The 23,680-nt window shown below is 40.3% G+C and overlaps 1 protein-coding gene across 1 annotated transcript; it reads left to right on the plus strand.

Moving 5' to 3' along the window:
* Positions 1-694: 694 nt before the first annotated feature.
* dlgap4a (discs, large (Drosophila) homolog-associated protein 4a) lies at positions 695-23,614 on the plus strand. The gene is made up of 11 exons (XM_026332805.1): positions 695-1,897; positions 2,258-2,493; positions 2,868-2,945; positions 3,507-3,654; positions 4,874-5,087; positions 13,980-14,407; positions 15,697-15,794; positions 17,102-17,538; positions 18,771-18,862; positions 19,315-19,467; positions 21,124-23,614. Exons 1-11 carry the CDS (start codon positions 695-697, stop codon positions 21,346-21,348), a joined length of 3,312 nt encoding a protein of 1,103 aa, XP_026188590.1. The 3' UTR covers positions 21,349-23,614.
* The last annotated feature ends 66 nt before the right edge of the window (positions 23,615-23,680 follow it).

Raw genomic sequence — 23,680 nt, forward strand, 5'->3', positions numbered from 1 at the left:
TAGGTGTGATTTAAGACCCACATACAGTGTGGGTGTGTGTTTGTGTGTGTGTTTCCCCTCCAAATGTTGCCCTTTGTGTACTTGCTACTGGTGCTCCACCTGGTGGTTTGTTGTGTTAAACAGCTTGTGTGGGATCTCACTGCAGAGGACAGTGGCTGTGTTCTCCACATTACTGTCTCTGCTATGCTGCCTCTGTGAAATGTGCCAGACACCACAGAGAGTCTATAATGCCTTGGTTTAGTTCAATTACTGTTCTGAAAACCCAAGGACACACTGAGATAAGTACTTCTAAATGGCCTCTAACTCTAATGTGTTCATTAGCTTTAAGTATATATATGTAGAGCTGCCCCTGAAATGACTGCTATACTGTTATACACTATTAACGATAATCATCATAAAGGGACAAACACTTGCACATTTTTCTTAAACATTTCTGCAACAACTTATATTGGATTAAGAAAATAAATTAAGTGTTACAGGAATGTGTCCAAAAATGTTGTTACATTTTTTTAACCTTTTACTTGAATACTTTTGACAAAACTATCAGAATGCATGAAGTAACTAGCAGCACCAATCAGAGACTTGAACTTCTAAGAGATCATTTCTGTGTCCCTCTACAATACAGGTTGAGACCCTCAGGTCTGTAGACACATACTGATCGAAGACATGTTCTAAGGACGATATCTCAGCCACAATGAGAGGGTTAGGAGCCAACCGCAATCGTCACCTGTCTGACTCGTGTGAACCAGCAGGATGTCCACAGAAGCCTCTTTGTCCTTTGGCCTCTGATCCTCACAGCTCCTTTCTGTTGAGCCCATCTATAAAGCACTATGGCACTTTGGACCCTCATCTCCACCAATGCCCTCCCACAAGCCCCAACACCCTGACCCCTGACTGCCTTCTGCCTTTCAGCCAGATGTCTAACAGCAGCACCTTCCCACGTTTGCATTTCACCTCCCAGACTGACCAGGTTGACTGCACACAGGGCTGTATGGCTGTTGGTGGTGGAGTTGGGCAGGGCAGCAGGGCAGGTACACTATCCACCTCCTTGTCTATGGGGATGGGCTTGGGTCTGGGCCTTACTGGTGCTCCTATGATCACAAGTGGATCAGCTACCATCTCCTCTGCTGCAGCAGCCAAAATGAATCGGTTACCCTCTAACCTTTTGGATCAGCTAGAGAGGCACCTGCCCCTGCAGCCTGATGGCTTTAGTACTCTGCAGTTCCACAGAGGACGTATGTCAAAGCAACGCAGTGAGAGTCCAGGCCGCATACGTCACCTGATGCACTCTGTGCAGAAGCTATTTGCCAAGTCCCAGTCTCTGGAAAACTCTGCAATTAAAGGCAGCATGAATGGACGCTCTGTTGTAGGAATGACCACAGGAGCTGGTGAGGATGGTGGTAGACCAACGCGCAGGAGCAAGAGTAAAGACAGGGCTAAAACTGAGGGGCCAAAGCAGAGACCTAGGCCCAATGCACTGGGACTTTGGAGCTCAGATGATGCCCTGGACAGTGACACTACCAAAGCTGGCACTATTGCTGTAGGTTACCGCAATCCACTGAGTATGATGACTCTTGGTAGAGCTGTGTCAGACAGCCAGGCTCCTCCCAGACATATCCCGCAGGGCTACAACACCATTTCTGCACATACTCTCAAGACCTCGAAAAGCAGTGGTGACCTCAAGTTCCTGGCTTGCCCAGCATCACAGGCAGGATCCAGGGAAGAGGAAGAAAGACCCAGGGAAAGCAAGGATGATACACTTGTGAAGAGGGCCTCCTGGTCCACTCTCACCCTCAGCCAGGCCAGGCAAGTGTTGCAGAAGGGCTCTGCTACTGTCAACAGGACCCTGCTTAAATCAAAGTCATGCCACCAAGACTTGGCACAACAGTTCCTTCAGGTAGGAGGGCCAGTGAGTATTCATCTTCATCATCATTCTTTGTAAGTTTGCATGTTTCTATTATTTCTAAAGGTTGTTGGCTTTATTGATCAATTTTGAGCACTGGTAGAAACTTTCTACTTTGCTTAATAATTTGGTTAGACTGAACCTGATTCAGTTTATCACACTTTATCACACTTTACCCTTATTTATATTTTTTTACTAAAAATAGTGACAATCATCCCATATTTTCTTTTTTAAGCACCATTGCTGCAACCGATTCACAGTGTGAATCTGTATATAAAAAATGAAACAAAATCAAACACAAATATAGTGTGAAATATTTGCATGACATTGTGTGTATCTGTTTTCATAATCAAGGTTCCGATGGGAGACTGGGCAGGAACTTTGGGTCGTGGCCGGGCCAAAGGAAGTGAGATCCCCTGTCGAAGGATGCGCAGTGGCAGTTACGTGAAAGCTATGGGAGACTTAGAGGACAGTGAGGACTCAGAGGGAAGCCCCAAACCTTCCCCCAAGTCTGCAGCTCGTCGCCAGAGTTACCTGAAGGCCACCCAGCACTCCCTGAGTGAGCAACAGCCACCTCCACCTCCACGCAAGTAAGTGCCACAGCATAGAGAATCAACTTCACCCTGCTTGAATTGTGACTTTAATTATCAGGCACATTGTTTTACCATGGTTGATTTTGTGCTCTTTTACTTTACATTAATTAAAATAAACAGAGTCATTGTAAAGGTTTTCATTGTTAAAGGGATGGTTTTACCATGTGCCCCCAACTGTAGTCAGCAGGTGGCAGCATCTTGTCACAAATAATTGTCTGGATGTGCAGTAGCACTTAGTCCCAACCAGTCAATAGAAGCTATTTGTGGAGGTAGAGCTTAATGAGATGGGACAGGAAACAACATACAATATTACCTTTATTTGGTACAAAAGCAATTTGCAATGTGTTTTACCTCTACATCCACATGGACAGGCCTCGTTGCTACGCTCTCATGCGGGAGGATTATCTGTGGTCTCCTCTGCAAAGTGCATGCTCTATGCAGCATCTGAGGTCAGTGTCATCCATAGGCAGGCAGTGTGGCCCTCCACCCTTCCTTACTTGCCCTACCACCACTACCCACCACCTTTTTGGCCTAATTCTCTCAATACCTTTCGTCTCTGCCCCATGTTCCATCTCTTACCTTGCAGGTACCCTGAGTGATGTGTACTTTATTCTCACCTGCTCCCTGAAGTCCTAATTTCACAACATGCAAATTTTCATGGAAATCACTCCACCACACCTTGCTTCTTAGTGCACACACATTCTCACTAACAACAGCTGCCAAGATGGGAAGAACAGAGGAAACCTCTCACAAATGTCACAAATCAAAAAACAAATTTATAAAATCATATTAACAGGTTTGCTCATAATTCATTGTTTCCTCTGTGCTGCTATCTGACACCCTAGCAAACATCCCTGTCTACACGTATCAGTTGTATTTAATTTAAAAATTCCCTGGAGAACTTTTGAGAGTATAATAAAGTTTCTCCTGGATATAATCAATTAAACACAGCCCTCACTTATTCCAGCCTCTGACTTCTGAGAGTCTAATTATTATATTCACTTCCACAGCTCCCTGCCGTCCCTTAAAGAGCTGTCGACTAATCGGAGCCTTGATAACTTAGATTGCCTGGTGAGCCCACTGGAGGCCCTGCCACGCCATAGGAACAATGATTTCAGCCAATGCTCCGGCACACTGGGCAGAGGCTTGGGCACTCAGGTATGTCTGCTATCTTTTCAAATGTGTTATTATTACTGTAGCTTGTCATTAGTTTGGGAATAGTTTGGCTGGCAGATATTATTTCCTCAGATGTGTCCGCTTAACTTAAGTGTTGTAAATTTCTTTATAATCAGCCAGTTTCTATAACAGAAATATATATTTTTTTTTCTGGGTATGTTTGAAGCTGCTGACCGAGAATAGTTAAATGTATGTAAAGTCTGCTGAGACACCTGAGAAATGGTATATGAATAAATGAGCCAGGAATAAGCTGCTGGAAAAGATGCTCGAGCGTGTTTGTGGATTGTCAAAGTGGTACACAAGCCTCAGTATTAATCCACGGGAGTTTGTTGTATATCTTCATCACCAGGATGCAGAGTCACACAGACTAATGCAAACAGCCTTTTACAGAAAGGTAACAGTAGCAGTCTGTACTTGTTCATGGTAACTTTTAATATTAATCAAAAGGTGACTTAAGGGATTCAATTTCCTTTAAGATGACGACTAAGTTCATCAGAGTGAAACATTTGTAGAGAGTTAACGAATACATTCAGAGTGAGTTGTTGAGAGATTATTATTCACGTTGTTCCACCCACGACAGTTTCATATTTTCTACTAAAATGCCAGACATTAAAATAACTCCTGCTTCTCGGTTCTGTCTCTTTTTATGCTGCATGATCAAACATTTGAAAACATGCTGGGTGTCAGAGCTTGTTCCTGTCATACAATAGTAACATACTGTAAATCATTGCAACCAAGAAATACTTTATACTCCTACACCACTATAGTTTAGAGTGAAATACTGTACAATATACTCTACGGCATTTATGAGACATATATAATTGCAGGTTAATTTCAGAATAGAAAATCTTAAACTTATAAAAGGTTAAATAGTACATCACTGGTTCCTAATTTTTTTGTGACCCCTTAAGAAAACGCAGTGTCTGTGTGGGACACTTTCTCCCCAAGCCCCTCCAGTGTATTGTCTGGGGTCACAATTCTTAATCAATATAAATAAAAGTAGATACACCATGACTCACTGCAACAGTAAAACGGTGTTTACACATTGGTAAGTTAGTATTAGCAAATTAATAAACATAAACTAATGTAACATAAGGTTCAGAGTACTTTTACCTTTAATACTGCATACATCTTCAAGTGAATGCATGTTTCTCAGTCCGCCCTCTGCCCTTAGCGTGTGAGTATGCACACGTTCTTTCAGGTATGCGGGCAGGGCTGTGGGCACTCCGTACCATACTGTGAGGGGGAATCGCAGGCCATGGAAGCTCTGGATCTGCCTGCGCCTACGTGCTTCCGGTCGCGCAGCCACAGCTACCTGCGGGCCATCCAGGCGGGCTGTTCCCAGGATGAAGATACGGCCTCTGTGGACTCAGACTCACCACCACCCACCACTACAGGCTACAGCACCAACACCAGTGAGTACCAGTGACAGGACAAGGTGGGAGAGAGCTGCTGAAGATAGACTTTGATTTTTAAAAGTATTAGCTGAAAGGGAGAAACTACATGACTTTCATCCACATCATAATAATTATCACCTATTAATTCTGTCATATAATGACACTACTGTTTATTTTGCAGCAGCACAGTATGTTTGCCTTCTCCACATGGATTCAATTATTTTATGTGTCTTGGTGATTTAGGTGACAAAATATTCAGCCAGTAATAGGGATGCAGGACTGGGAAATAACATAACTCATGTGAATACATGACTAACTGGTAGTACTGCTCCAAATCAACTAATGCGAAAAATAAATATTTTTTTCATGTTATCAGAGCTATTGTGAAGTACAGAACTTAAAACTACTGCCACTATGTGTGTATGTACTTTTTCAGTGTACACTACATTAGTAGCAAATGTTACTTTGAAGCAGAATGGTTAACAGTTTAGGGCCAATATAATGATGCCACACTTCAACTCTTTAAAGTTTGACTACATTTCCAATCATCAGAACTTGTCAAAAAATGCTGTGTTTTTAGGGCACACAAAGGTCGCAACATTGCAGTGAATCGTATTGTATTGTATTGGGTTTAAATGAAATGTGAGATTACTTGATGACCTACTGAAATATATTTTTCCTACAGCCGATATAATCAATTAAGTCCTAGTTACTGTACCTAAAGAACTTTGCAGAGATCGCTTGACTCCCTGCAATGTTAAAGGACCAATACTCTGGATGTCTTTTAGAGACATTCACTGTGCATGTTGTAAATGTATGAATTAAATATTCAGAGATATGTGTTGCTTATTATTGAATAAAATGACTGGGAGCTGAGAGATTTGTCTTAAAAACAGAATATGGCAGGATTAGTTATTTTTTTTCAAATTGTGGGATGATTATTTTTGCTTTACTGTACTAAGAATCAAATATATGCCTGATTCTCAACACTTCACAGCATATTGAATTTCTGTTCATTAGCTCATCATTATCAACTCACCATTACAAGGAAATCTTTAAGATGTCCAAATGTATCATACAGCCTAATGATAAAGACAGTTATTCCTTTCTATGAACGTCACATTTTGGAAAATGACGTACTACTGAAGTGAAAAGTAAATACATTGCTAACAATAAACAGACATGAGAATTAGTATTTATTTAAATATTAATACTTATTATGTTATGAATTTAAGCAAAAATTATACAGAAAGGTAAACAGTAATTGAAGCATGTGTAATTATTTGAACAGCAATGATAGTACTTATTGGCCTCAGTAGCTGATATTACAGCCTGCAAATGTTTTTGTAACAGTTAAGAGCCTTTCTGGGTTTGATTTAGGAATTTTTAGCCATTTGTCCTGCAGATCGCTTCAATTTCTGAGATGTTTTTGGGCTCTCACGCTACACACAGCATGTTTAAGGTCCACTGTTCTTCCGGTCAGGACACTGTGAAGCTGATCTCAGGAACGGGATGAGCAACATCTTTGAACAAAACTGTAACATTAGTGTGAAGAATAACTGTCTTCATCATTGGATTGTATGATAAATTTGGACATCTTACATATTTCTTTGTAATGGTGCAAGGTTGTTTTGTTATCGTTGTAGAAAAACACGTCTTTCTTTTACAATAACGGGGATGAAACTCAATCAGTAAGCGCTCCGTTGTTGAGGTGGTGATTATAGATCCAATATGTGATTTTTTTATGTCTAGACGTGAGTCTGTTCCCTCGGCGTCACACTAAGTGAAACGCACCTATCGCGAACGCCTTCACCAACAACGTTCCGCTGATACGTGAACCAATCACTTTCGCGTTCGAGCACACCGAGGAACAGAACTGACCAATCGTGTGCGGAGAGCAGCGAGCGGCTCAAACGTGGAGTCCAATCCCCGTTGTCAAGGGCGTGTACTACAAATCTTTTCTTCACGGCGTCGTGTGTCTTACGGCAGGACTCTGAAGCTCGTCTGCATCTTGTCTGCGTCTCCTCGGTGAACACAAAATAAGGATTTTCTAGTATCCTACGATACAGTAAGTGTTTTTCTTCGCTTTGCCTTGACTGGGCGGTGACACTAGGACTGTCCGTTGTTGTCGATAGGCTAGAAACAGCAAGCTAACGTGATGCTATGGTGGATTAGCTAGCTGCCGTGATGAAGAAAGGGGATGAAACCCTGATACCAGTTGTTGGCGAGCAGGCGGGCTCGGCAGACAGTAACGTGGCTGCTGCTGTTAGAGTGGTGGTAACGAGGCGAAAGGCTACTGCTGGTGAGACACTGCTAGTGTCTCATTGTTGGCTCGCTTACACCTTGCCTATAAAACGCCTCTGGCTAACGTTACCCAGTGTTAAATGCCCCGCGTTCATTGAACACCGTAATAAACGCTTACTGGCTAGCAGCACAGGCTAACAGTATTAGGCGTCAACGCTGTGGACGGCTAGGGACCCGGCTAGTTCGGCTAATCAAACCGTGAAGGCTTTGAATATGCATAATATGAAATAACAGTGTAATATAACACTATCCACGACTTTACTTTGCTCGCCTGATTGACCTAACTTAGAGATGATTGCTAACTCACACTTTGCCGACACTAGTCGTTCTTATAGACGGAAAATAATCCCGGAATGTCTCTGTCAGGACACAGTGCTTAAACGAGGTTTACGTAAAGTTAGAGAGCATGTCATTTATTTTACAGCTGTTCCTTTTGGTTAACATTAGCTGTTGACATTAGGTTAATTAACGTTGGACGATCCGTATGTCTTATCCCAGACTCAACGTGTGACCGTGATGCGAGCGCAGAGGCATGGAGGAAGTTATGAATCACACCAAGATTAACCTATCGGTCCATCTACCAAGTTAAAACTGACAGGTCTTTGTACTTCACCTTCTTGATTTTTCCTGAACAGGTCAGAGATCCTTTGGAAGTGTAACCCCGTGTTTTCATTGACATAAGACAATATTTCTCTTTTAAATAATGTGACATGAGTAGATCCAGTTTGTGAATCGACACGTAGCTTCTGAAATGATTACACTGAACTGCAGTGGTTGTTTTTGGTATGTAGCTTTATGTGCCATTTTTATTCAGCAGCCAACTACCATGCCTTAAGACCTGAGGACATGATGAATAATTTATCAGCTTCTTGCCCTGTGTAGAGCTTTGCAGCTCAGCAGTTAGGATACTTCACTGAGCTTTTAAAAGCACCTAGAAGAAGCATGTGCACACAAAAAGGAATGTAACTTCAGAGCATAACACCCTTGTCACTTCTCTGTGCTTAATGACAGGTTGTTTATATTAATTGGGAGAATTCAGCTTTTCCTTGAAACTTTCAAAGTTTGAAATTCCCCAAAACATACTGCTGAGTATCATCAGACGGATTGGCTTTGAAGCTTTATTGTAGCCACAAGGCGTGTTCAATTTATCCAGCACTATAATACACAAGACAGTATGTGAGTGTGTCTGTGTGTGTTACCATGGATTGACTGTGAATCATCCTCCACAGCATTACACACACTTCCTCTCACACATATTGATGAGGTAGTCTCTTGACTGAATGGGCAAAGCAACTGTAGTTTCACAGTGAGGTCAACAACAGACACACTTCTTGCTGATGAGTCTGGACAGGCTCACATTTGTAGGCTGTATACTAGGTCTAAATGTTTTTGCCAGCTACTGAAAAATATACCCTTGTTATGTATGGATAGGCGCTTTCCATGTATTTCAAGGAGACACATTTTAATAGTATGCCCTGTTTCTGAAAAAATGTTTTCAAGCATTAAGAAAAGAATTGGTCAGTTGATGAGTCTATGCACAGAAGAATACTCAGTGTTTTGCTAGTAGTTTGCTATTTTTCACAATTTACTTAGATGTAAAGGACCAGATGAATTTTTGATAATATAATTTACAGATTGTCAATGAACACTTGTTTGTTGCAGCTTTAATTTGTTTTTTGTTATATTTAAATTTACCAATTAGTTTGATTTTATCACTGATTCACTAAATTCTGCATGTCCAGAGAACATACTCACTCCTGTACTGATTTAGACAGTTATTTATTGATCCTTGTTATTTCTGAGAGGTCTATCCTCAGAGGCTCTTGCCACTGTTTTTACATCAGCTGATTAGGCTATAAACTGTTTCCCCAGTCCAGAAAATCAGACTTAGAACCACAGGAGGTCTTAAGGATACCAAGAGATAGGAAAGCCCCAAGTCCGCAGCAGTGTAAAGGGTGGACGAGCTATTAGGTTTTTTTCCTTTCAACATTTGTGTTACTTACACTTTATATACCAGTTCCAATAATAAGTAATGAAGAGCAAGTGCTTGAATCTTAGTGAAACCAAAGGTCTTTTCACAAGTGGTTTATTAGTATGTGAGCATGATCTACTAAATGGCAGCCTGCCTGCCTATCTGTCTCAATAGATGCAGTAACCCTGTCTTTACTGCCTTTCAGCTTATACCTTTGAGCTTGTTTCTCATGAATCTATTGTGGCCTACAGGAAATCCCATATTACAGCCAGCCATTTTGTGTGATGTATTTAGATCATAATGCACAATAGCAGTGAGATAAGGACCAGATGTCAACTAGTCATTTTAATTTATATACTGACTCAAATTTGCAAGAAGACCCTACAGTATGGTGTGTAACAAATGATCTACTGTTGTTCATTGGTTGGTGTCACTATAGGAATAAGCCTTCCTGAGGGTTACAGTCATCTGGGACATTGAGATTGTGTACTTTGGATCATCTGTCTGTTGGCAGTATATTTGTAGTTTAAGTAGTTTTCCACATGTATGTCATAAAAACAATGCTTTGAAACCTGTGTTTTACAAGCTTACAATACATTGATTGTTGGCCATATACAAAGATAGAATTAAATGGCAGTCTTTAAAGTTAGTTGAGCATATGCCATTTTAATGGGCCTGATTAAATTTGCATATACAGTATTTTGCTGATTGACTTTCCTTGTGTGGTTAATCAGCCTGTCAGAAGTCCTGCCCAGCCATGCGTCCCAGTCTAATCTGAGTCTGCACCTCTAAAAGTCTGTCAGTCTGCCATGCTACTGTATCTTACAACTGCTGATGTTGGACAGAGGTTCTGCTACCTGCTTTTTTCCATGATACATGTCTCATGTCATGGTTTATCCACAGTATGTTTCAATACTGCTTATAAGGCTTGATGCGCACTTTATATTAGATATATATTACCTTTGTATATTAGATCCGCTCTGCAGCCTAATTAACACACTTGACTGTAAGTCAGAAACACTCAGGAATGAGTTCAGAAGGAAATAAGACTTCTTAAATTCTGAACTAGAATACCAAACTGTGTCACCAAAAAAGGAAAAGAAGCTAGTCCTGATGTTTTCAAAAACAGTGCCTATGGCAGCAGCACTGAAGATAGTCAACAGTCATGTACACTTAAGTTATAGCTGGCTGTAGAGGACCCATTAGTGGTCATCTGATAGCTCTCAGACAGACCTGCTGATGGAACCGGTGGACATCCTCTGTCTTCTATAAGTGAAACATTTCCGTTAACATTTGATGATCATACCAGGGTTTATAGTATTGTAATTGACTTGTTTGAATGTAAAAGAAAGCATTTGGACTCCATGACCCATCATGCTCTGTAGAGAGCCGATGTCCTCAAAACCTGTCTTGCATTTAAAAATGTTAAAAGATGTTCTTCTCTGTAACTTGGCAGACATGTTTCCCTTAGCAGTTCGAGCATTGATTTTTTTTTTTTTTTTTTTTTTAATCTGTTCGATAAATTGTAAATTAACTAAAATGACAACCCTCAAAGTTGCTGCTTCTGCCATTCTATTCTCACTAAATGTGAGAATTTTACATAAAGCACATAAAACAATGCTTTGCCTATTCATTTAATAACTAAAAGGGCTGTAGCCGCTGCAAACAATAATTTCTATTTTTTTAAGAGCGTAAGGCTTTAATTTTGTGGTTGAGGTCAATTGTGTGCACAGTTTAACTGTAACTCCTTGTTGATAAAAATGTAGTGCATCAATATTGTAAACAGTACTATCATAAAATGATAAAGGAGGGGACATCAACGGTGAATTTCCCAGTTTAGTTTCATAGGCAGCAGCTGGTTGCATTAGTTTGTGCATGCGTTAATATGTCATTGGACAAAGTTGCTGTTTTTTTGTTATGTTAAACCATCCATGACATTGCAGGCTCAAGCACATTGCTCACAGTAGACATTATGCATTTATCCCAAAGAAGTTCAACACAGTTCTGACTTGTGACCTTCTGGCCCAGCCAACTCTGTGCATCAGATTCTTTTACTGTGATTAATTTTCAATTCATTGCTCAATTAATTGAGCAACTAATCATTAACATTTCTAATTCAGACTGCTTATCTTGCATGCATTCAAATTGTCTGGCCTTGTATGTAATAAAGGACCTGATGAAGGTGGCGTGGTCTTTAGCGATCTGAAGAAGTAAACATTTTAGCCAGAGGCTGTTTGCTGGCCCAGCCTCAGAGCTCAAGTCTCTGGGCAGCTTATCCATCTCTTATTCATGTCTTGGCATTTTGTCCATAGGTAGGGGATGGGAAGCCAGCCAAATATTGCACTAGGACAGCAAAATGCATTGTGCTCTGTGAGTGCAAATAATCTGCAGTTAGTCCATTTCATCATGACTAAATGTTTTAAACAGTATCTAGGCTATTTGGTCTCTTTGTGCTCATAAGTCATGTCATTTTTGTGTTTAATGAACAGTTAAATAGATATTAGGTTTACAAGCGATAATCTGTTACACTGTAAATGCTTGTGTGTTTAAGAGGTGCACTACAGTTTGTAGACAAAACAAATGGGGCACATGTGTTGAGACACATTTAACTTTGGGAATGTCATGCATCTGTGCTATGAGTACTACAGGAAGTGTTGCATTCTTTCAGAATAATTGTTCTGTTGCTGTGTGATTATGCTGTTTGCAGCAAAATGGTCATCGGACGCCATGAATGGGTGAGTCACCCATGAGCTACACATAGTGGAATCTGCAGCCATTTTTGTGTATGTTGGTGGGATTTAATGAGATCTTTACTGGTGCTGTGACTCACTGGCTGATGACGGAAGTACAGCACCCTCAGAATTACAGGGTTTTAGGTTGCTATTTAGATTGAAGCTACTACCAAGGAGAATAAACACTACAGTTTCATTATTGATACAGTGTGGTAAGCGTTAAAGAAATATTTGATCTGTCATGTCTGTGAATTCTGTAACTGTAAAAGTATTTGCTGTCTGTTTTGCAGTTTTTTCCAATCACGTTACCAGTCAGCCAGCTGGTTAAATAGCATCTATACAAAACCGCCTCAATTTGGGAGAAAAAAAAAAAAACCTGTGGGTTTTTTTTTCTCTGTATCACCCACCACAACCCAACAGTCAGACTGATGACAAGAAAAGAGGCACCAGTCCCAGTTTCTTCTGAGTCAGATTTATCTAGTAATTCGCTTTCAGGCCTTATTTTGGTTTCTGTTGAAAGAGTTTGTTAAGCCTCAGTTCCTATCTGTCAAATGTAAAGCTGTCTGTGTAGGCATTTGTGGATCTTCTCTAACAGGTAGTGTACAGTGGTTTTTAGAAATTTTGTTATTGAAAACAGCTGCTTGGTGTGGCCAAAAATGACATTGAGAGTAAACCAAGACAATGAAGCTGCAGGTTGAATAGATAAAATATGAACCAAGACATGATATAAAGCTTCATGATTGGATGTCACAAATATCCACTTTCATATTGGCATATTGCACTTACATTGTCATTTGATACGTTGCTGTAAAAGAAATTTTTTATTGTGGCTGCTTACAAATACGGCATACTTCCTTGTACCAGTGCAGTCCTTGGAGTATTACCCTCAGGATGTGTGCACGGGCATGATTTTATGTTGTGGTTAGGTTTGAATTTTCATTTGTGCAGGCTTGTTGCTAGCTTTCCATTTCGACTGATGGGGGTGTTTTCATTGCAGTACCATTCTCAGGTGACCAAGAAGAGTTACCAGAAACCTTACCTATTTTTCAACCAGTGGAACTAGGAATTAAATTTAATTTCTGTATGATAGTTCCAGATCCCAAAATGTCCCTGCTTCCACTATTTCTTAGGCAGAAAGTGATCAGATACATATGAACAAGCTGAAAATACAGGCTAGAGAGTGAACTACCGACTGAATGAGAAACGCAGATGAAAAGAAATAAAAATAAGATAAGAGAAATAACCATAATACACTAAGCAGATCACCTTCTTTGGAGTCAGGTATTGTGGCGACTTCAGACGCCTCTTCCCCCTCTGCATATCTCCTTTTCATCCATTCATGACATCCAATGCAACATGTTACACAACAGTGAATACAAAAACAGTAACAGAATATTTCTCTGTTGTTCACCTGATCTTCACTTCAGATGCGGGAGAAATGCAAACACGTGAATGAAAAAGGACATTTTATTTCCCAGTTTAGTTTCTGCCAGGGTTTGGTATTTTCTGTAACTTCTGGGTTGAAAAGGTCTTTGAGTACAGAAGATAGAACTGTCCTGGCAGACAGTCCCCAGAGCAAAAGGACTGTGAAGGTGGAGCATGTAAAGGAAGATCTCCAGAGACAGACTGACGTCAATGGAACACAATCACTAGCAGGTTTACAGGAAGCATAGAGGTAGCTTTAGGTACAGCCTGATAGAGGTAGCAATAAGGGCAAAGTGCAGGTTTGTTTTTCAGAAGCTGTGTTCATTGTTTTATGTGATGGTTCTTAACAGGCACCAACTTAGCATCACAGTTTCAAAAGTTTTAACATTTCCTCTCTTTCTGAAAACTAGGTTTCACATTCTAAGCTATATTTTCTAAACTATATTTGTTTTTTGAATCTCCTCCCTCTGCCAGCAGTCAGCAATAGGAAGGCCCCTCCTCCAGTCCCACCCCGCACCACCTCCAAGCCACTCATCTCAGTGACGCTGCAGAGTAGCACAGAGTCAGCCCAGGACACATACCTTGACCAGCAGGACCGCGGCAGTGAGGCCAACAGCCAGTCAGGATGCAGCAACTCCTCTGACAGTCTCTGTAGCATCCGCACAGGCAGTCTGGCTAAGAGGACTCAGCCTCCACCAGCTGCTGTCCCTGCTGCAATCCCTGCATCCACTGCAGGCTCTGTACCTCCTGTTCCAGCCCCACGTGACCTACCTCCCACCATCACTGTCACCACTGCCGCCACTTCTACATCTGCCCAACCCCAAAATGATACCCTGAATACTGGCATCACCCTAGAGCAGGCCCCTACCGCACCTAAGAGGAAACTGTCCTCAATTGGAATACAGGTAAAATTTGTGTACTTCTACAGTGGGATACATTCAAACTGGGAGAAGGGTGTTTTGGGGCCCTGGACAAGTTTTGAAATCCCCTGACATTTGTGCTTTTTTTCAGTTGCTTTTAAACATATTAATGGCTAAAGTCTAATAACACTGTAATCAGCACAACCTCTGCTACAATAACATGTGAGCAGCAAGTTAATACATGATTGTGTTTTTGAGAAAACAGCATTTATGCATGGTTAGTGAAAAACTACAATTTTTAAGTCACTGAAATAAGGCCATAAAACACAGAACATTGGTTCACAAGACGTCTGAGAACTGCATCTTATAGTGTAAAGTGTTTGCTTCAAAATGATGTGCAAGTCATCTTGTTCACTCATTCACAGAAAACACTGATTTAAATTTTCTAAGACACTTTTTGTTTAGAAAGGACATATGCAGGAAGGTGTGTCTGATCATGAATAGTCATGTGATTTACCTGAGAAGACAAAGACCCGCATAATGAGCCTTTCAGTCAGGAATGTGGCTGAGAGGAAATTAGTGCAATACAATGCAGATGCAAACGTTTGTCATCTGAGTCGTGTTTTTCCTTTGAGGATAAAGTAAACTCTTTGTCGCTGTCTGGAACATACGAAGCGCTTCTTCGCCCGCGTAGCGTCATCACCCAAACGCACAGAAAAAGTGAGTAAATTCTATGATGTAGTTTGACGTTTTATGTCATATCTCGGGGGCGGGTACAGAACTACCTGGCTCACCTCAGATTATTTCCATATGAACAGTGCGCTCAGTGCGAGGCGGGATCACCTTAGCTATAATGAGGTGAGACAGGAGAAAACATACCGCTCCTTACGTTCATACAGATTAAATAAAAAGTGATGATTTGTTTTTGACGTGAATTGTTTCATTTAAAAGAAAACATTTCAAGCTTTCTTGCCATATATCTCATATTTTTATGAGGCAAGTATTCACTGAGATTCTGGTTGTTTTATTTACATGTCTGTGAAGAGAGATGACAGAGAAGACAGAGAGCGCACCCTGTCTGCTTTCTTTATTTTACAAAAGCACAGCGTTTTGTTGTTATGAGTGTATACAAATCAAACTAGAACCTTTACAGATTCAAATTATATATTGCTCTCATCTATATGAACAAAACTGACAGAGTAATTTAAGTTAGGGCTCCAGCGTTATCAGGAGAAGATGCCACAAAATGCGCCGGTGCGTTCATTGACCCCTGTGGGTTACAACCACCTTTACTGGTGTATTTGACTTGTTTTCTCCTGTCTGTGATTATTCAGGTGGATTGCCTTCTGCCAATCCCAAGAGAGGAACCACCACCCCTGGCTACTCCCCTAAAATTTCAGTCAATTGGAGTTCAAGTGGAGAACGGCAGGCCGTATGTATACACTCACATTTGACCTACTGTATCTGTGAATGGGAAGCCATAAGTAATGAAGTTCTGTCTTCACAAGTCTGTTGCAAAGACAGAGGATATTAGCTTATATATACTGTGATATTGTCATTAATTTAATGGTTTGATTACATAGAGATATATTGAAGTTTCATAGGTTATTGATGTTGTAGTAATGGCATTTTTAGATAGTTTGTTTGCTTTCTGCTTCTTGCATAACACATCACAGCCATGTCCACATCTGGTCTGCTAAGCTTATAAAACAACAGTACACAAACAAATGGAGCAAAAGGAGTTTTAGTATTAAAAACTGCAACCATACAAGTCAGGTTAAAAAAACAGTTTATTTTATTGGTGGCAGGTTGGTCATATTCGGGTTGAAGGCAGCCAGAGACTTATAATGACAGGGGACAATGGTGGTATAAAAGTTAAATAAACAGGCTTCTCTAAGCAGTTTTGTTGTCAGGCTGGTAGGATAAATGTTGGTGAGGAAAGTGAAAGATCTGCACTTTACTACTTGTAATATCTCCTTGGGCTTTTCCTCCTCAACTGCTCCAGTGCATGCTGCTCAGTGGCCGGTAGGTCAGATTGAGGTTTTACTGGGCAGCTTCTATGTGTCAGTCTCTAGAACTGTGTTGGTGTGAGCAGATAGTCTGGCTATCAGGAAAACTTTTCTGGTTAAATGAAGGTTTAAAAATAGATTAATGTACATTACCTTTTACCAATATTGATATAAACAAAATTACAGTAATAATGTCAAACTTATTTTTGATCATGTGTGTCTGAACATGCTGTAGTTCTCTGGCATTTCCCTTATAACAGCATATTCTCATGGTGTCATTCTTGTGCTGCCATTGCTGGTGAATCTGCAGCCTGAGTAGCGTGGCTAGGGGACATTCTACAGTCAGCAGCACAGCTGCCCAGTACATTGATTGATGTCCTTTCACTCTTGTTCAGGCTGTAGTGAGCTAAACATGATGAGAAACTGTCCATTCAAACTTTTTCAATGTACTGTAGTTTCCCTTTCGCTTGCTCATTATCTCTGTAGTCCGATTTTATGTTGTATACTTAATTTGCTGCTAATTTCCCTCTTGCTCCATCCTCGATACTGGGTTTTCTGACTCTTTTTGTGTTTTGCAATAGGAGATGCTGTATCATCAGCTGCCTCAAAGTCCAGTCAGTTAGAATCACTGACCTCAAACTGTTACTGTGGAATATGTTTGACACATCACTTCATTATTTTATTTATTTGACTGTGTGTCAGATTCTGATGTTTATGCATGTCTCTGCAGACTCAGCCGTGACAGCAGCATGGCTTCCAGACAAAATACGGAGACTGAGCCTCAGGAGCCCCAGCATGCCACACCCACAGAAAACAACATAGCCAACTGCGCCAGGACTCAAACAGCTAATGCCACCGCACCCAACGGACAGGACAAAGCCATGGAACAGCAGCCACTTAAACACAACTCAGCTCCATCCAGGATATCCAGCTCACCCCCTGAGACCCTGGACCCAGCTTTAGACCCATCCTCGCTGCCACCACCAGACCCCAGCCTGGGGACCGGAAACTGCAGTGCCCACGGAGATGCGGTTCAGGCCACCACGCCAGCCTGCCTTCGAGATGGTAACTGGTTTCTGAAGCTACTGCAGGCGGAAACAGGCCGCATGGAGGGCTGGTGTCAACAGATGGAGCAGGAGACCAAAGACAACAAGCTCTCAGAGGAGGGTAAAAAAAATATGACACTTTCATTTATACTTTGCTTCATGCATGTTTGTTGGCTGGATCACAAATCTGATCAGTCTGTCTCTCTTACTGATGTAGATACACTTGGGTGTAGTAAACATTACATATACATTAACACATGGACTATGTTTCCACTTGCCTACTTAGTTGTTTAAACAGATTTCAGTTCATTCTGAATACTTAATGGATTAATTTCCCCAATTCACCCAGTTTGCAAAGCGTGACAAAATGTAAAAAGGGCGTTGGTGTTCAAACAATGACTTTTAAGTTAGAGATGAAATCTTAAAAAATCCTGTTGTTGATAAAACAAGTTTTGTTTCTCTAGCAGCTTTTTAAATCAGACATCGAGTGCTTTAAAATAAGAGAAAAAGCACATAAATACCAAAAAATGGAAAGCATATATATGCAATAAAAAGTACATTAAATAACTTGTCAGGTCAATGACAAGTTGAATGTAATTGACATCCACTCACCCCAACCGGTCGAGGCAGATGGCCGCCCAAACTGAGCCCGGTTCTGCTGGAGGTTTTTTTTCTTCCGTTAAAGGGAGTTTTTTCCTCTCCACTGTCGCCAAGTGCTTGCTCATAAGGGAATTGTTGGGTTTTTAGTTTTAGTTTTTGTAAAGTGCCTTGAGATGATTTGTATTGTGATTTGGCGCTATACAAATAAAATTGAGTTGAATTGAATCCCTGTCAGTGGGATTCACATACAGAACAAAAGGTCAGGCTCCATCCATTATGACTATGGACAATGAGATATAGTACAGCAAACTCATTCCTGCCATTGGCTCAGAGTAACCTTGGTCATTAGAGTGGGATTAAGCTTTGTTTTAGCTCTAATAGAGCCACTGCAGAATCCTTTCACTTTCTCATCTCCCAGAATACCTCTGGCTTTCAGGCAGCTCTATCTCTGCAGTGTCTTAAATATGAATGAGCAAGAGGCAGAGTAGCTGTCGAGGCTCCATGAGATTGCTTTCTGTGGATCTAAATTATGAATTTCCATTTGCAAATATTAGGAAGAATATAGCTGAATAAAGAGTATTGTAATGTGTTGAGTTAATAAATGACTTTTAAAGAACTCATTTATTGTTGTTTCACAACCTTTTTTGAGTGTTACAAGCTGCTTTTTTTTTTTTTTTTTTTTAAGGAAATCTTTTTATTTTGCCACTCCTTTTTGTCATCTTGTTGCTCATTATATTCTTCTCTGCTTTCTAGTGTTGGGGACAATCCGCAGTGCAGTAGGCAGTGCTCAACTCCTCATGTCCCAGAAGTTCGAGCAGTTCAGAGGGCTTTGTAATGAGAACTTGGTGAGTGGCTCCATTACATCCTATTGAATCTTAGTCTATCCTGTCCAACTATATATATTTTTTTTTTTGGCGTCTAATTCATACTGCACCCAGTTGCTTTAATCTTTGAAAACTTTTGCCCTGCGCACCCTAACATGCAGAGGTTTTGCCTATTACGTTACGTTAAGAGAGGGATGACAAATATAACATCCTTAGTGATTCATCCAGTCAGGTTTACTGTGATATATGATCACTGGTCTTACCTGATTCTATAGCCTGCTGTTCCTTCTTGTCAAACATTCTCCATTACAAGTCTGTTTTGTTATTTAATCATCTCTAAAAGAAAATTGGTGTCCAGTGTATTTTCTCTTCATTCATTTGACTGAAAGGATCCTGCTCAGCAACTGTGTGTGGAAAGGAATGTTCTTAATTCGCTCTGATTTGGCCTGTACGTGTCACTTTCCTCTTACTAGAACTTGAATGCCAACCCACGACCAACAGCACAGGACCTTGCCGGGTTCTGGGATCTGCTACAGCTCTCAATAGAAGACATCAGTATGAAGTTTGATGAGCTTTACCACCTGAAAGCCAACAATTGGCAACTTCCAGAAAAACCAGAAAAGAAGGTGATGTTTGGTGCCAGACAATAGAGTTTAATGATAATAAGAATGATAATAATAATAAGCTTTATTTATATAGCGCTTTTCACAGACAGCAGTCACATAGTGCTTCACAATAAAAGACAGTAAAAATAGACATAAAAAATACATACATACATATTACAGCGAAGTACAGACTGTCATAATAGCCTTAGGCCTGTTGAGGCTGAAATGCTTGTCTGAAAAAGAGTGACTTATGTTTTTGTTTTGTTTTTTTGAAAGTCTCTATGGCGTTGAGTGAGCGCAGGGAAAGAGGGAGTTTGTTCCAGAGTCTGGGCATGACAGCTTTAAAAGATCTATCTCCTCGTGTTTTAAAACAGGTGCGAGGGACCATCAGAAGGTTCTGACCAGACGACCTTAAACTACGGGCAGAAGTGTAGGGTTTAATAAGATAAGATCGATAATATAGGTAGGAGACTTCCCATGCAAAGCTCTAAATGTCAAGACCAATATTTTGAAGTGTATCCTGTATGCAATAGGGAGCCAGTGAAGAGACTTAAGAATGGGTGTGATGTGGGCTCTCGTGTTGGTGCCGGTCAGGAGCCTCGCAGCAGAATTTTGGATGAGTTGCAGACGGGCCAAGTCTTTCTTGTTCAAACGTGTGAACAGGCTGTTGCAATAGTCTAATCGCGATGAGACAAAAGTGGCGATGATCATCTCTTGGATAGCATAGACCTGAGTTTGACCAGATTACGCAGTTGAAAAAAGCAGTTCCTAGTTAATTGTTTTGCATAATATTGTAGAGACATACCCTCATCAAAAATCACACCTAGGTTTCTCAGTTTGGTTTTAGCTGAGTGGCCAAGGTTACCTAAGTACTGTTTGATGCTAACAATGGCGCTATCTGGGGCGATGATGAGTGTCTGTTTTATCCGAATTTAGCTGCAAACTGTTATTTCTCAGCCACTGTTATATTTGTGACAAACAGCTGATCAAAGAGTTCAGTTTATGGACCTGGGAAGTCTTAAATGAGCAGTACAGCTGGATATCATCGCCAAAAAGGTGATAAGAGACAGCAGCATTTGTCTTTTATGTCCTTGATCTTATCAATGAAAAAGCGTACAAAGTCATCAGATTTACGTAGCACAAGGGTAGTAGTAGTGGCAGGGGACACAATGGAGTTTGTGTCGAATAGTACTTTAGGATTTTTCTTGTTGGCTACTATAAGCTGGCAAAAGTACTTGAATCTTGCTTCCTCAATCATTTCATTTAGGGAAGCAACTAAGTCCCTAAGATGCAAGTAAGAGTAGTAATGGTCATACTGGATTTAGCCCAAGGGGTTCAAGCTATCTCTGTAACTGCAAAGGAAAAGATTACTGAGAGTGTTTCTTTAACTTGCTTAATTTAGGCAAATTTATTTTGGACTCAGCTGATTAAAAAAATAATATGTCAACCTGTAATTAGCATTTTAATATATTTTCTAACAAATTTCTAGAGAAAAGAAACAGTTTATAATCATAAATAATTTTTAGTTGCAGCCCTGAACTTTAGCCTAAATTAATTTATCTATTGCTTAATTAACAAATACTTAACAGCATATTAGCACCACTGATGTATTGTTGTGTTTTTAGCTAGAATCAAATTGTAGTTTACCCCTCTTCCTTCTTGACATGACTTCCTCAGGAAGAGAACAAGCAGCTTCCATCATCTGTGCCAAAGAAGCAGTCTAAGCCCAAGCTGTCATCAGGGAAGGATAGGAGTGTGGACTCGGCTGTGGACAAGCAGCGGCAAGAAGCCAGAAAGCGGTTGATGGCAGCGAAGCGCGCAGCATCAGTACGACAGAACTCTGCCACAGAAAGCGCTGACAGCATCGAAATTTATGTCCCCGAGGCCCAAACCCGCCTCTGAGAGCAAACCCGCACCGATCATCAAACAGAATCCTGATTCACTTCAGACTTTCATTGACACAGACACACAGACTTAAGACAAACACACAGACGTACAACAGATGCACAGCGGCCGGTCTATCATAGCAGCACAGCTGGAAACAGGAGAAAAAATCCTGAAAAATGCAGATCATCACCCTGCTGCCATGGGACAGAAACCTTGACAGATGTTTAATAATATTGTTATTGTTGTTCTTACTGACATTATAAAATTATTATCTCCTAAAGTATAATAAGACTGTCTTAAATGTGCAAGTATCCTGGATAAGGACATCCCATACCTTGTAAGCTGAAGAATCTTGGTATCCCAGAAGTTTACTCTCTTAAACCTCCCTTCACTGCTGAGTCTACCGGCAAGTTGTGGCTGCCTGGTTATGAGCTGAGCTACCATCCACACACACTCAGGACACACATGCAGGTGTACTCACTGTCCACAGAGTCTTCCTGTTCTCTATTTGTATTAGGCTGCCACTCATTGGGTGTGGTGTGTACGTTTTACTGTGTAAGAATTTTAAGATGGCGTTAATGTAGTCAGAGGTTTAAAATGCAGAGAACCAGAGGAAGACAGTAGCATATATATATATATATATATATATGTATATGTGTGTGTGTGTGTGTGTGTGTGTGTATATATATATATATATATATATATATATATACATATACATATCACACTATTACAATGTTCATTTTGTAAATGTTGTATACCAGATTTGTTAGAAAGAGGTCAGTGTTCAGTACCTAGGTAGTTTTTTTTTTTATATATATATATAGATTGAGTACATGTACTGTCATGATATATTAGCACTTGATGCAATCATTCACCCCACCTCTTTCGTTTCTTCTCCTTTTCACAAACACACACTACACTGTGTGGCTGTGCATACCCATTGTTAAAGTCTTACATTTGTTTTTGTGAAGGGATGACTGCCCAGCCAGTGAGCTACAGAAGAATGTATGAAATGTATGCATTTACAGCTCATGTTGCACTTTCCATTCACCTCTGATCAAGTTTGCCCACCTTTGCTTGTCTGATCATTTTGACCTTCACTGCATCCTCATGTGATGTAGGGGACCAAGACATTCACCACTTATGGCATTCCCATTCAACCAGACAACGTGTGATAGGGTGGGGGTTTACTTGCTACTGGAAAGGAAATGGAATAGCATAGCAATAATAAAATCCTATTAATGCAAGCAATGCAGTAGGTACCCAGTCTTAAATTATTTGATTTTCCAGCAAGTCTTTCTTAGCATGAAGGATGAGTGTTTATTTTTGTTATGAAATGATTGTCTTTAAAATAACTAAATGCTCAGGTTGCACCCTTAAACTCAACAGTAAAAACCACTACCGATAGATTATTTATTATATAACCTCTAATTAATTGACCAGATGCTCAGAGCAATGCCTAATATTTAAATTCCAGGCCAACTCAGTGTTCTTGAGTAGGAAATTAAGTTCACCTAAGGTTTTGGTTCCCTGAAGTACTCTGAAATCAGCCATTTCCCTCACTCCCCTTACTAGCAGCTTGAACTCCCACCCTTTTGTTGAGAGTTTAAAACATGTGGTACATTTTTACATTCAAATTTTAATGTCATTTGACACATTTTAGGACTTTCATTTGAAATGAGGTCAATCTAAACATGTTTTGACTTCTGTAATTGTAATAATAAATGGTGCTGCGAGGGATTTCATATTAAGCCAAGATGGCAGTGATTACATTTTACTGTCATTTGATAAAACTTTTATTTAAAGTGATTGTTTTATTTAATCTGTTTGTAAATTCAGCTGTGTATGCATTCTCAGCCAAGTTTGTGTTTCCATCAGATCACTCCAGATATAGCACGCCTTGTTTCTGTGTAAACTCATGACACTTTTGAGCATGGAGCTGGAATAGTTTCCATGTTTCAATTTCAAATGGAAACACAAGTGCCAAGGATACATGAGTGGAACAGGCATACTCTTAAGTGTAAGTGGATTCACTAGTTTTGTAGTTTTTTGGTAAGAGCTGGCTCTCCCCCTATTGATCAGTCTTTGTGTGACACTCCAGACATTTTCTTCTGCTCCATTTTGAATCCTTAGTTAACATCAAACAAGAATTGAAGTTGAACTGGGAATGCTGACACAACACCAAGTTGTTGATTTTCTTATTCTTATTTGTATTACATCAACAATGGACATGTGCATTTCATTGTCCAAGAAAGTCATTAAACATCCCTTTGCTACATGTCCTGGTCATCATTTTTGCTGTCTTTTTTTATTGCCCTCATCCATAATACAATGGTAATATTAG

Source organism: Mastacembelus armatus, chromosome 7, assembly GCF_900324485.2.
Source record: "Mastacembelus armatus chromosome 7, fMasArm1.2, whole genome shotgun sequence".
Taxonomy (NCBI): domain Eukaryota; kingdom Metazoa; phylum Chordata; class Actinopteri; order Synbranchiformes; family Mastacembelidae; genus Mastacembelus; species Mastacembelus armatus.

Excerpts from the sequence above, each read along its gene's own strand:
- dlgap4a (XM_026332805.1), top strand. The coding sequence starts at position 695 with ATGAGAGGGTTAGGAGCCAACCGCAATCGTCACCTGTCTGACTCGTGT. Across the intron at positions 2,494-2,867 it reads CCACCTCCACCTCCACGCAA|GCCTCGTTGCTACGCTCTCA; the intron begins GTAAGTGCCACA and ends CCACATGGACAG. Across the intron at positions 15,795-17,101 it reads CAAGTGGAGAACGGCAGGCC|ACTCAGCCGTGACAGCAGCA; the intron begins GTATGTATACAC and ends ATGTCTCTGCAG.